Source organism: Xyrauchen texanus, chromosome 21 (genome assembly GCF_025860055.1).
Source record: "Xyrauchen texanus isolate HMW12.3.18 chromosome 21, RBS_HiC_50CHRs, whole genome shotgun sequence".
Lineage (NCBI taxonomy): Eukaryota > Metazoa > Chordata > Actinopteri > Cypriniformes > Catostomidae > Xyrauchen > Xyrauchen texanus.
The window spans coordinates 23,589,616-23,604,258 of record NC_068296.1 but is presented as its reverse complement, the minus strand read 5'-3'; the positions used below and the strand labels follow the sequence as shown (position 1 = coordinate 23,604,258).

The window sequence follows — 14,643 nt, the reverse complement described above, 5'->3', positions numbered from 1 at the left end:
TGGATAGATAATATAGTTTGGAAGTTATTTCATCCCCATTTTTACTTCCAATGCCATAGAGAAATATCAACTTAGAAATAAAAGATTATTTGACCACTAGATCATTTTTCTTTAAAAGCAGTAGGTAGTGTCATCAGTGCCATCCTGTTTCAAAACAATTTAGAAACTGTCATCATACAAAGCACATTTTACAATACTTAATGATTCAGAATTTTTTATTGCAAAAGCCCTTTTTACTAATCAAGTGAAATTAATTATTTTGGTAATATTAAAAAGGTATTAAAATAGAGAGTGGGAGTGAAGGGAGGCTCACAGACTTCAGGCAGAGGACAAATCATTACAGCTTACTATATTAATGAGGTCAGCAAAAGCAATGTTTTGCTGCAAGGACTGACACCTAAGAAAGGATTTCTTGTCAGATCACATAAATACTGTTAGAATACTCATACCAGATAAGCTGACAGTTCACCAGTTCAGAATGTTAAGTTTAAACATTAAACTAAATTAAACTTGGATTCCCTTCTGGCCAGTTAGTATAACAGTATTTTACTCTGGGATTTGTCAGAAAGGAATTTACAATAAACGGGGGGAGGGGGGCTTTTGCGTGAACTCATTAAGTTAATTTACATACGATGCGGTCTCCATTTTCATTGGTTCAGCTAGATTGTGAGGCCATGCTGCAGTGCAAAGGGGAACAGGAAGCATGATTTAAAGACTTCACCACCAGTCCGGTACTAAGGTCTAATCCTCGACCCTCCTTTTCCTATAAACAGAAGATCGGGCGAATAAGTTTCTGTCACAGACTATATGCAAGTTTACATCTTTTGTTAATGCTAGTAGGAAATAAAATATGAACCAAAGTTTTATCTTAGAATGTTATTTTATTGTAGCCAAGAATTACATTTGAACTGGGTAGAACAGCTTTCTTCTAAATAGTAGAAGAACCATTCACAATTCTGAATATACACATTACTGTTTACATTTTGAATTTTGCTTTGTGCAGCAATGTAAAGAATTGGAACAGATTTTTACTTACTGCTCTGTAATCAATGAACATCTCTTTAAAGGCCATAAAGTCAGTGAAGGTCAAAAGTATGTCAAGTATGTCACCTGAGACATCATCATTGTGCTGCCTGAGGATGACACATCCATAGGGAAAAGTGAGACAAAGGTATGTTCGCCGCTGTTACATGTTATGGTGTTGAGTACAAAGCAATTTCTGTCACCATTACAGTCAAATACCTCTATCTAGTGGTAAATGATGTGTATTACAAAATGAAGACCTTATTTAGACTGACTGGGATGGTAGTAAAAAAAAGTTTTGAACGGCCAAGAAGCATTATGAAACCTTAACAAATCAACAGTCAATATGTTTATCTAGCATAAAGGACGCAATCACATCATAGTTTATTAATCATCCATTGAAAAACCCAGGTTGGTCTACCACTAATTTGAACATTGAAAGGAAACTGCCCAATGTCTTTGGTGGTTATGACCCTGTCTATCCATTTAAGGCAGATAAAATCATGTAGCATACTTAAGTGAATGGGTGAAGTTATCTATTTTGAAACCAGGTATTCGTTCCATCAACTGCTGTTCCAAATGATTTTCTAGGATTTTAATCTAAGAAAGCAAAATGTAAAAAATCACAGTGAAACATTTTCATCTTAACGTAATCATAAATGTATGGTAAAAAGTGCAACGTACATATTCATTAAATATAGGAGTATAGCTGAGCTTGTTCTCCTCTGAATTGTCAAACTCAAGATAATATTTCTCCATGAAAGACTGCTGAAGATGTTGGAATTCATCCTCTGGGAAGGAAATTGCATGTGTCAGTTTACCACAGGGAATATTGTAGTTTGGTCACATTTTACCCCAATATAAAAAGAAAAGGAAAACTATATATATATAGTTTGCATAAATATATATATATTTGAAATATATATTTGCATAAAGAAAATTAGGCCTATTTTTTAGGACAGCATTTATTTTTGCATTGAGATTATATTTTTAAAGGAATAGTACACCCAAAAATGACAATTCTCTCATCATTTTAGATCACATAAAGGCAGCATACAAGTAATCCATATGACTCCAGTTGTTAAATCCATATCTTCAGAAGCGATATGACAGGTGTGGGTGAGAAACAGATCAATATTGAAGTCCTTTTTAACTAGTAAAAAAGGATTTAAATATTGATCTGTTGCTCACCCAAAATGTATTAATTGCTTCCGAAGACACTGGAGTTGCACGAATTACTTTTATGCTGCCATTATGTAATTTTTGGAGCTTCAAAAGGTCTGGTCACCATTCACGTGCATTGTATGGACCTACAGAGCAGAGATATTCTTCTAAAAATCTTAATTTATGTTCTGCAGAAGAAAGAAAGTCATACACATCTGGGATGACATGAGGATGAGGAAATTATGAGCGAATTTTCATTTTTGGGTAAACTATTCCTTTATAACAAGCACATTCCCCCATAAGTGGACTGTAACATGTTCTTGAAATGTTTCATGACATTCAGCAAGTTATACAAAAGGAAAGAGAATGGATTTATCATAGGAGTAGGGTACTGGTTGAGGGTCTCGTTTATTGAATGATTAGTAAAGAATATTAATATTTAGATGGTTTAATAGAAAAATTTATATATAAATACCCATTATAATATCTTCAATGTTCCCAATTACCATGTCAAATTCTGCATCAGCATCTGATGACCTGTAGAGACAAAATACTATGGATTAAAAGGAGAATTGCTGATAAAGTTACACATAAGTTGACCCGAAAAGCACAAAGTGTATACCACTCACTTTGAAACTGCAAATTCCTCTTCCTCCAAATTCTGCGTTTCAACTATGTTCTCGTTTCCGCCCAGCAAATCTTATGAGTTTAATAAAAAGTTAAGACAATAGAATTAGAATTTTAGATGTTAGAGACACAAAATACATCCACGAACGAACTAATCTGATGACAAACTGGTCCGCCAACATTCAATATACTAGCTGGCCCCCGATTGAAGCGTTATATTAAACAGCAGGACGGTGACACACAACAGGATGGTTGATTTTGGTGTTTGAAAAACACCCTTGATAATTTTCAGTTCAAAGGTTTATAATAATTTACAAAGAGATTACTTGTCTCTCGAGCATCCATCATAAATCTTCCAGAAGTCGCTGCTGCCACGGCAACGGTTGAACGCGTACTTATTTTAAACGTGTCCGGTAGAAACAACATTGGTTTATTCTAGTTCCGCCCTTTCAACCACAGGACGACACCGCCAAACCAGAAAAAGGAATTTCCGGACTTAACTCGGCTTTAATAGCCAAAGTGGTCTCTTCTTTTTAATTTTCTTTGAGCAAGTGAGACGGTAAGTGTTTATTTAATGTTTATACAATGAAATGTCTTGACAGATTATATCGAAGCGAGAAGCACCTCAGTAAAAAACAGGTTAGATTTCGATTATTTTGTCTTGCACTTAAAATTAGCCTGTTATTATTTTGAACATGAACACTGACCTGATTTATTATTATAGAGAGGCAGGACATGTCTATTAATATATGTGTTGCCATAACCTATATTTGGGTTTGCATTATTTCGAAACTTGGGCAATGCATATTGTGTTTTTTAATTAATAACATGCTTTGAAACTTCAATATAAAGGTACGTGCTCTGTTAACTCATGTCCTGACATATATGGAGTGGCACTTGTTTCCTCTTTTTGTATTTTTATTTTATTATTGCCACTTTTTTACCTGTTGTATTGTTCTAGGTTACATGGTGTTCTTTGTAGACAACGAATATAACATTTTAAACAACTCTTGTTCATAAGCATATACTAAAAAACAAACACACATTTATCTTTTTGCCCTAACTTTATGGTAAACAGTTCACATATACAAGCAACATATGCATATTTGAAGATTCATGTTTTTATTTTTACTTACATTGATGAACAAAAAGAGGACACACACAAAGAAAATAATAGTAAGACAAGAAAGGGAGGTACAGACATGTCATTTATATTTTATCATCATCTCCCCTTTCTCTAAACTCGATTTTGAAGGAACTTCATTTGACATAAGTCTTGTTTTAGTGGCACGCACATGACGTCATTGAGCGTCGGTCCGTGACGCTGTGTCTCTTTGTTGGCCCAGCAGCAGCGTCGCTTCTCTGTTGTTGTTTTCTCTGCTGCTGTAATGCTAGCAAGCTAAAGAAGGATTTGCCACTTGTTTTGCTCCATCTGTCAAAAGATACACTATCAACTTGTGTCACTTGTCGTGTCTTAATATTGACCGGAACCCAGTCATGGATTCGGACGAGGGTTACAATTACGAATTCGACGACGAGGAAGAGGAATGCAGCGAAGACAGCGGCGAAGAGGATCCCACGGATGACACCCTGGAGCTCGGGGAGGTGGAGCTGGTCGATCCCGTAGTGGCCGGGGGAGACCGAGACGACTGCGGGGAGACCGGAGGCAGTGGCCTGGGGCCCGGACAGGATGAGGAAGACTACCGTTTTGAAGTTCTCACCGCCGAGCAAATCCTGCAGCATATGGTGGAGTGTATCCGGGAGGTCAACGAGGTCATCCAGGTAAGTGTTTTCCGGGCACATCTTTGGGTCAGATCGCCCTGGATAAACAAATGTTGTTAATGAGAAAAAAAATCCCCCTTAAGACTTTGCCCCCTCTAGCAGCACTAAAGTGAAGGGAAAAAATGGGGTCAAAAGCATCAGCTGCGCTTTGAAGCAAACAGAAATTTAAAACGTCATAATTATAAATATATCGTCATGATCAGTGTTGAACGAGCATGTGTGCAACGTCCAGCTTTTTTCCTGTCCTTAAAAGTCCTTCAAAGCCCTGGTCGTCTACACAGCAAGTAATGGCATAAGGTGCCGTACCAGCTTTCAGTTTACCTGCACCCAAAATCATAGTCATACCCCTTTTCGGGTCATACTAGTTTAGGAAGCTAATCACAAGCAAACCTGTTCCAGATTACATTAAATATAATATTGGCTTGTCGACATATGTTTCATGTCTTTATGGCTTGTTGTTAATAGTCTGATGAAGAAGAGCTCATCATAGCTGGAATGTGGGTTAGGTTATGCTAGCATTTGAACTTTACTTATCTAGCTTAGTAGGTCCCGATACAACATGGTGAAACCGATGCATCATCATGGCTGGTTATATTAGATTAAAAAGTTCAAAAATATCACATCAAGGTGAAATTAGATTTGCGTACGCACGCAGTAGTAATGAGCTTACTCTGTTTGGACTATCGAGAGGAGGTATTTTGACATGGCATTCTGATTGTTTTGCTTACCCTTCTCACCAGTATTTATAAATCAGGCCTAGTTCATGATGAATTTAACATGACTATATATTCTGTGTAGGATATATTATAGTGTGTGTGTGTATGTATGATATATATATATATATATATATATATATATATATATATATATATATATATATATATATATATATATACACTCACCTAAAGGATTATTAGGAACTCCATACTAATACTGTGTTTGACCCCCTTTCGCCTTCAGAACTGCCTTAATTCTACGTGGCTCAACAAGGTGCTGAAAGCATTCTTGAGAAATGTTGGCCCATATTGATAGGATAGCATCTTGCAGTTGATGGAGATTTGTGGGATGCACATCCAGGGCACGAAGCTCCCGTTCCACCACATCCCAAAGATGCTCTATTGGGTTGAGATCTGGTGACTGTGGGGGCCATTTTAGTACAGTGAACTCATTGTCATGTTCAAGAAACCAATTTGAAATGATTCGAACTTTGTGACATGGTGCATTATCCTGCTGGAAGTAGCCATCAGAGGATGGGTACATGGTGGCCATAAAGGGATGGACATGGTCAGAAACAATGCTCAGGTAGGCTGTGGCATTTAAACGATGCCCAATTGGCACTAAGGGGCCTAAAGTGTGCCAAGAAAACATCCCCCGCACCATTACACCACCACCACCAGCCTGCACAGTGGAAACAAGGCATGATGGATCCATGTTCTCATTCTGTTTATGCCAAATTCTGACTCTACCATCTGAATGTCTCAACAGAAATCGAGACTCATCAGACCAGGCAACATTTTTCCAGTCTTCAACTGTCCAATTTTGGTGAGCTCTTGCAAATTGTAGCCTCTTTTTCCTATTTGTAGTGGAGATGAGTGGTACCCGGTGGGGTCTTCTGCTGTTGTAGCCCATCCGCCTCAAGGTTGTGCGTGTTGTGGCTTCACAAATGCTTTGCTTTATACCTCGGTTGTAACGAGTGGTTATTTCAGGCAAAGTTGCTCTTCTATCAGCTTGAATCAGTCGGCCCATTCTCCTCTGACCTCTAGCATCAACAAGGCATTTTCGCCCACAGGACTGCCGCATACTGGATATTTTTCCCTTTTCACACCATTCTTTGTAAACCCTAGAAATGGCTGTGCGTGACAATCCCAGTAACTGAGCAGATTGTGAAATACTCAGACCAGCCCGTCTGGCACCAACAACCATGCCACGCTCAAAATTGCTTAAATCACCTTTCTTTCCCATTCTGACATTCAGTTTGGAGTTCAGGAGATTGTCTTGACCAGGACCACACCCCTAAATGCATTGAAGCAACGGCCATGTGATTGGTTGATTAGATAATTGCATTGATGAGAAATTGAACAGGTGTTCCTAATAATCCTTTAGGTGAGCGATATGTATATGTATATGTATGTATATATATATATATATATATATATATATTAGTACTACAATATATTATAGTACTATAGTTCTGTGCTATAGGGTCAGTCATCATCAGCTCTATTCGTTCAATGTAGTCAGGAATTGTCTAATATGTTTACGTCGTTACTGTAACAAGCTGAACATGTGCAAGATGACATATAACTCGCTTTCACACATAGTGTTTTCCAGAAATTACCTAAAATTTCCATTTTAGAGGACATGACCCTTTTGATAATACTAGTAAATTTTGCTCTGGCAATTAATTTTCCTGTGAAGATTTATGATTACCTATACTTTTCCTTATTTATGGTGAAGTTGAAATCAGAAGTTTACATACACCTTTGTCAAATACACAAACATTTTCTCTTAGGTCAGTTAGGATCAATACTTTCTTTTATGAATGTGAAATGTCGGGGCCTGGGAAGCTCAGCATGTAAAGACGGAGTCACAAGTTTGAATCCAGGGCGTGCTGAGTGACTTCAGTCAGGCTTTCTTAGCAACCAGTTGCTTAGATTGCTAGGGTGGGTAGAGTCACGTTGGGTTAACCTCCTCGTGGGCACATTAATGTGGTTCTCTCTCTCGGTGGGGCACATGGTGAGTTGTGCATTGATACTGCGGAGAATAGCGTGAGCCTCCACACATGCTAGGTCTCCGCAGTAACACGCTCAACAAGCCACATGAAAAGCTGCACAGATTGACGGTCTCAGACGTGGAGGCAACTAAGATTCATCCTCCACCACACAGAGTCACTACATCACCACGAGGACCTAGAGCATATTGGGAATTGGGCATTGCAAATTTGGGAGGAAAAGGCAGAGAAAAAGATTTTTTTTTAAAAAATAATGTGAAATGTCAGAATAATAGTAGAGAGAATTATTTCTTTCAGCTTTTATTTCTTTCATCACATTCCCTGTGGCTCAGAAGTTTACATACACTTTGTTAGTATTTGGTAGCAATGCCTTTAAAACGTTTTGGGTAGACTTCCACAAGCTTCTCACAAGAAGTTTCTGTAATTTTGGCCCATTCCTCCAGACAGAACAGGTGTAACTGAGTCAGGTTTGTAGGCCTCCTTGCTCCCACACACTTTTTCAGTTCTGCCCACTAATTTTCTATTGGATTGACGTCAGATCTTTGTGATGGCCACTACAATACCTTGACTTTGTTGTCCTTAAGCCATTTTTCCACAACTTTGGAGGTATGTTTGGGGTCATTGTCCATTTGGAAGACCAAGCTTTAACTTCCTGGCTAATGTCTTGAGATGTTGCTTCAATATATCCACATTATTTTCCTTCCTCATTATGCCATCCATTTTGTTAAGTGCACCAGTCCATCCAGCAGCAATCACACCAAACTACGTTCATCTCTAGGAGACAGAATGCGTTTCCTTGAGCGGTATGATGGCTGTGTGGTCTCATGGTGTTTATACTTGCGTACTATTGTTTGTACAGATGAATGTGGTACCTTCAGTCATTTGGAAATTGCTCCCAAGGATGAACCAGACTTGTGGAGGACCACAATTCTTTTCTGAGGTCTTGGCTGATTTCTTTATATTTTCCCATGATGTCAAACAAAGAGGCACTGAGTTTGAAGGTAGGCCTTAAAATACATCCACGGGTACACCTCCAATTCAGTACACCACCTATCAGAAGCTAATTGTATAAGGCAGTGTTTCCCAACTGGTGTGCTGTGGAAAATTATCAAATTCCACAAAATAAATAAATGCATAAAATTATTTTTTATTTCAGGCATCCAAACACCTCTCCTTTCAGAGAAATTTGCCATTTTGAAACCATAATTGGACACTTTTGTGATTGTGAAATCCAATGATTAATGTGCAAAGGTGACTGATATTTATACGCTTTAAGGGTCTTACACATGACTCGTGTCAGCGGTGCAGAATACATTGAAGTCTATGAAGTGACTTTACACCAAAGTGTTTTTCACGCTCTCGACTCAACTCATGTGAAATGCACTTTACAATGACGAAAGAACATTATTGAAACTCAAAATTATTATTATTATTTGTCTGTTATTGTGGTCTTTTCTGATAAAAGTCATGCTCAGCAGTTTAAATGGTCTACTGTAGGAAATGATACCGTAGATCTGCTTTGTGTTAATAATTCTTATACTGAAGTCAGTACATTTGTAACCATGCAAGTTTTAATAAAGGAGAAGGTAAGGACGTTATTGAAACTCACTATTATTGTTGTTTTTTTGGATGAAAAATAATGCTCAGACTGAAGGAAGATTATAGATCTGCTTTGTCCTTTAATGCTTAAACACTATAAAATCTCTTGGTAGATTTCGGTCATGAACAACTCTGAGTGACTAGCTAAATTTCAAACATTAAAAGTAAACACAATACTAAGACAGACAGAAAACATGGACACGTTCTTGAAAAGGAAAAATACTGACGATGGTTAGCCTATGTGCGATAGTAGTGTGCCATAGAAATGTTTAGTCCTAAAAACTGTGCTGTGGCAGAAAAAAGGTTGGGAAACACTGGTCTAAATGCTTGACATAATTTTCTGGAATTTTCCAAGCTGCTAAAAGGCACAGGAAACTTGGTGTATGTAAACTTCTGACCCACTGGAATTGTGATATAGTCAATTAAAAGTGAAACAATCTGTCTGTAAAAAATTGTTGGACAAATTACTTGTCATGTACAAAGTAGATGTCCAAAACAACTTGTCAAAACTATAGATTGCTAATATGAATTCTGTGGAGTGGTTAAAAAAATAAGAGTTTTAGTGATATCAACCTGTGCCTGTGATTCACTTCGTACAGTTTAAGTTCTATGATATCCGTTCAGGAATTAAAGGAATATTCCGGGTTCAATACAAGTTAAGCTCAATCGACAGAATTTGTGTCATAATGTTGATTATCACAAAAATAAATTTCCACTCGTCCCTCCGTTTCTTTAAAAAAAAGCTAAATTCAGCCCAGAATTTAGGAAGTGAATGGGGACCAATCCATAAATGTTCAAATACTCACTATTTAAAAAGTATAGTAACAAGGCTTAAACAATATGTGTGTTAACATGATTTTAGTGTGATGAAATCGCTTACTAACCTTTTCTGTGTAAAGTTATATCATATTTTACAACTTCGTTGCCATGACAATGTAAAAACCCTAAAATGACTGTAAAAAATTATGATTTCACTTCCATTTTAAGTGATACAATGTAATTTTGAATTTATTAATTTTTTTTAAAGAAAAGTACAAAGAAGTTAAAATATTTCATTTATATATATTTTTTGTGGTAATCAACATTATGTCACAGAGTATGTATTGTTTTCAAATAAACCAGTGCTTGCTTGCTTGCTCTGTTTGATTGTCCTAATACAGGGAACTATCTTTCTGCAGAGTTTAGTTTCTTCCCTGCGGTAAAACACCTGTTGACATTTTTAAGTCAATCTGAAGACCTTGGCTTGCTGGTTCAGGAGTGCTTGATTCAGGTTTTGAAATGAACTCTGTTGGAAGGTTGATCTCCAAGAGCTGGAATGAGAACAGCTAAGTGTGGTTGCAAATCAGAAAGTTCTGCTGGTCATGTCCCCCCATATCCTTTAGATCCTTTTAGGAGTCTGGATGACCTGTCAATATTATGCACTTTGACATGTTTGCCCAGATAAACCTTTTGATGGAGTGTTGCAGATCAGGCTTTGTCTTTCTAACAATACAGAAGTATGAGGTCCATTCAAACAACCAATAAATTAATCTGGAATGCATTACTATTGACCTGTTCCCATTAAGTTGTGTACACAGAAGAAGAGTAATTGAATTATAAAACATCAGCACTATAGCCTAAATTAATTTGATTATGTTGTCTTAACAGAGCCATCATGCTGTTTTTGTTCAAATGTGTGTTAGGGACACCCCCCCCACACACATTTTTTTTAAATGTGTGTTTAAGCTACATTCACCAAACTCATCTCAGACCTTCACCCTGTTCTGACTTACTCTGGCTTTATTTCTAACTGATTAGACCTACATTTTTTGCCTAGAGGATCATCAAACATCTAAAAAAATATTAGTCTGGCTTGGAATGTTTGTGATTTCTTCAACTTCAGCTGTCAAGCAGTTCAAATGTAAAGCTTGTTTTTCTGTGTAATCCAGTGCCTAATGCTGAACGCATATCTCTCTCATTACAGAATCCTGCTACAATTACTAGAATACTACTTAGTCATTTCAACTGGGACAAAGAAAAGCTGATGGAGAGGTATATATTCTCCAGTGCCATTTCATGATTTCTTTTCAGGACCAGCAACATTTTTGAAGAATTTTACCTTTATCTCTCTGCAGGTACTTTGACGGTAACCTGGACAAGCTGTTTTCAGAGTGTCATGTTATAAACCCCAGCAAAAAGTCTCGGACGCGCCTCATGAACACAAGATCGTCGGCACAGGACATGCCATGTCAGATTTGTTATCTCAACTATCCTAACTCGGTGAGTGTCCCCCAGTGGAATCACTTTTTGATTTTCTCTGATTAGTCTGTTTCCACATACTGCTGATAGATTATAAACAGGTCCACAGAATTTTCACCAGCAGAACTCTGCAGAAAGTGGCTTTGGAGAATTCCTCAATTTGAACACTCTTCATTCACACAATTCTGTGCATCCCCTTCCCCTTGGGTCTTTTTATGGGAAATTTTGGCTAATTTGATAATGCTTTCAGCTATATTAAGTGTTATTTAATAACACCAATAAGTGTAATACTCAGTTGCGTTTTAACCAGCGTATGAAATTAGCACCCGTTACCCCCCAAATTGCATGCAGAGTGGTGGGAATTTTGGTCACATACCCAGCACTGTGGCAGGCAACCTGTAAAACATCACAGAGTGACAAATGACAAGAATTGCCATTAGACACAAAGTTGCACTTCGTTGCGCTTTTCTTATTCGCCATGTTTTCACAAGTTTATTTGCTCTCACGTGTGAAACATGAGCATATGACGAGTTTTCACTATTTCTTCTCTGTCATTCATCTGGGAACAATTTGCAAGAATATTGTCATCTATGAGAACGGTATATGATATCAGACCATCTCAGGATGTAACTACATTGGGACTACAGGTGAATTGTCATATGTGTCATCCCCCCCGAAATGGTTCTTGAACAAGAAGTTTCTCTTCTCTGCTTGTCTACTTTTTAGCCTCCATTTAAATGTTGCAAAATGATCATTATGATACTAATAATGGCCTGGTATTATGTTAGATTTATATTATAAAATAACATAAAAAAATAAGTTACATAAATATATATTCAAGTAATATCACATGAGCAAGAGTGCGATATGGCCCTACATCAGCACTGCTGTGATTCGACCACAGGTAGGTAATTACAGCAGTGCTGATGTAGGGCCATATCGCACTCTTGCTCATGTGATATTACTTGAATATATATTTAACTTATTTACAGATGAATGACTGAGAAGAAATAGTGAAAACTCGATTGTGAGTGTTATATTGCTTATATACAACAGTTCAACGAACAAGTACATTTAAAAAAATTAGGAACCTGCCGTTGCTGCTTCAAAACAAATGATGCGTCCAAGCCTTCATTAATAATTCAAAAAGTTCACTTCAGAAATAAGAACAAGTTATTGGATAAACAAGGATGGATTGATGGGTTTGTGCATGTCTTTGTGTGTGTGTGTGTGTGTGTGTGTGTTAGAGAGAGATAGAGAGAGAGCGCGCGCGCGTGTGTGTGTGAGCGCGCGCGCGTGTGTGTGTGTGTCACCTGTTGCCACTCCCAAGCAGATATGCTCTCAGGGTTCTGTTGGTAAGCTTTCTCAGGTTTCTTAGCGTCGGTATTTCTCCCTATTTCGTGGTAGCCATGCAAGAGTCGATCACTATAGAAACAGCTGATGTCCTCTGCCATTTTTAAACAGTATGTATCCAATGTGGAAACTCGGTAAGCGCCTCGAGTTCTGTAATCAAACAGTCCTTTGTGTCTCTCAGCTGCAATGAGCCTTAATCCTAAAATTGTTCATTTAAAGCCATTTAAAACAATGTCCTAGCTTAAGTAATGTAGTGGTAATACGAGCGATCATGGAGCGCTGTTCTATGTAAACAATGACTAATGGATTTGCTTTACGTCACCAACTGGCTCATATTACACACAAAAATGATCTTTTGCCACAACCTACTGGCTAACATATGTAATTTCACTCCTAACAGATATATACTGCTCTTACACCTTAGTTTAGAATGGCACGAATACAAGCGGAGTGATACACACACACACACAGTGAAGCGTCCGAGTGCTGATCCTGTCAACATCAGTGCTCATGGAACATCTCTCGGCCAATCAGATTTGAGGACCGGAACTAACTGTTGGTTATGTGTGTGTATATACATATATACACACAGGATGTCTTCAAAAATAATGCAATTTTTTTCAATTAACATCATACAAAGTCCAGTAAACATAATATTTGGTGTGATCAATTTTGCCTTCAGAATGGCACCAATTCTCCTAGGTACACCTGGACACAGTCTTTCTTGGTTGTTGGCAGATAGGATGTTCCGAGCTTCTTAGAGAATTTGCCACAGTTCTTCTATCTATTTAGGTCTCAATTGCTTCAGTCTCTTCTTGTAATCCCAGTCTGACTCAGTATTCAGTGGGGGGCTTTTTTGGGGGACCATGACATCTGTCGCAGGGCTCCCTGTTCTTCTATTCTATTTGCAAAATGAATGTTTGTGAGTCTAAAATGTATTTCCTATTGACACACTAAAGCTGAAAATATAAATAACAATCTTAAGGCAAATGTTTTTGTGAAGACTTTTGCACAGTACTGTATATACGCACTTTATTAGGAACAACTGTACACCTACTTGTTCATGGAATTATCTAATCAGCCAATCGTGTGGCAGCAGGGCAATGCATTAATCCATGCATAGATGGGTCAGGAGCTTCAGTTAATGTTCACATCAACCATCAAAATAGGAAAAAAATGTGAGCTCAGTGATTTGGACCATGGTATGATTGTTGGTTTCAGATGAGTATTTCTGTAAATGGTGATCTCCTGGGATTTTCACACACAGCAGTCTCTAGAGTTTACTCAGAATGATGCCAAGCAAAAAAGTGAGTGGCAGTCCTGTGGACAGAAAAACCTTGTTGATTATATAGGTCATGGAGAATGGCCAGACTGGTTTGAGCTGACTGAAAGCCATGTAACTCAGATAACCACACAGTAAAAGTTTAGTGAGCAGAATAGAATAAAAAAAATTGCCATTTACCCGCAACTGTGGCTGGTTGGCAAAAAAGTTAATTTCATGCACTGGTTTTAACACATTTACCTTTATATATATATATATATATATATATATATATATATATATATATATATATATATACACGCTTATATACTTCAGGGTTCACACAGTCATGGCAATATCAAGGAATTAAAAAATTGCCCATTTAAAAAAACTAACAAATAAATTACTCTCTTAACTCTTTAACATTTCTAAAATGAATAGGCTCTATACATTAATTATGCTAGTTATTCTTGGCTCTAAAATACAGTGCATTCGGAAAGTATTCAGACCCCTTCATTGTTAACTGAGCAATTGGGGGAGAAGGGCCTTGGTAAGAGAGGTGACCAAGAACCTGATGGTTGCGCTCCAGAGATCATGTGTGGAGATGGAAGAAACTTCGAGAAGGACAACCATCACTGCAACACTCCACCGATCTGGACTTTATGGCAGACAGAAGCCTCTCATCAGTGTAAGACACACATAAAAAAAAAGAAAAAAAAGAAACAAAATTCTCTGGTTTGATGTAATGAAGATTGAACTGTTTGGCCTCAGTTCCAAGCATCGTGTCTGGAGGAAACCAGGCACTGCTCATCACCTATGCAATAGCATCCCAATAGTGAAGCATGGTGGTAGCATCATGCTGTGG

General features: G+C 37.7%; 2 protein-coding genes across 4 annotated transcripts in view; one reads left to right on the top strand and one right to left on the bottom strand.

Moving 5' to 3' along the window:
- Positions 1 to 45: 45 nt before the first annotated feature.
- Positions 46 to 3,240, bottom strand: LOC127661618 (ADP-ribosylation factor-like protein 2-binding protein). Of its 2 annotated transcripts, XM_052152406.1 has the most exons (7): positions 3,141 to 3,240; positions 2,817 to 2,886; positions 2,663 to 2,724; positions 1,708 to 1,814; positions 1,538 to 1,623; positions 1,037 to 1,133; positions 46 to 763 (listed from the first exon to the last, which is right to left on the bottom strand). In XM_052152406.1, exons 1-7 carry the CDS (start codon positions 3,238 to 3,240, stop codon positions 656 to 658), a joined length of 630 nt encoding a protein of 209 aa, XP_052008366.1. In that variant the 3' UTR covers positions 46 to 655. The 2 variants fall into 2 exon arrangements, with proteins under 2 accessions (XP_052008366.1, XP_052008367.1); XM_052152407.1 differs by lacking the exon at positions 1,538 to 1,623 and having other exon boundaries at positions 601 to 763; positions 2,694 to 2,724.
- The window catches only part of LOC127661612 (E3 ubiquitin-protein ligase arih1), a 32,856-nt gene continuing 19,273 nt past the window's right edge, over positions 1,061 to 14,643 (top strand). The window contains exons 1-4 of one of the 2 annotated variants that reach the window (XM_052152388.1): positions 1,061 to 1,171; positions 4,310 to 4,596; positions 10,890 to 10,957; positions 11,041 to 11,185. In XM_052152388.1, the coding sequence (XP_052008348.1) occupies positions 4,312 to 4,596; positions 10,890 to 10,957; positions 11,041 to 11,185 (498 nt within the window). In that variant the 5' untranslated portion in view covers positions 1,061 to 1,171; positions 4,310 to 4,311. Of the gene's footprint in view, positions 1,172 to 3,272; positions 3,374 to 4,309; positions 4,597 to 10,889; positions 10,958 to 11,040; positions 11,186 to 14,643 lie in introns of those variants that run through there. The other variant, XM_052152387.1, reaches the window with a different exon arrangement.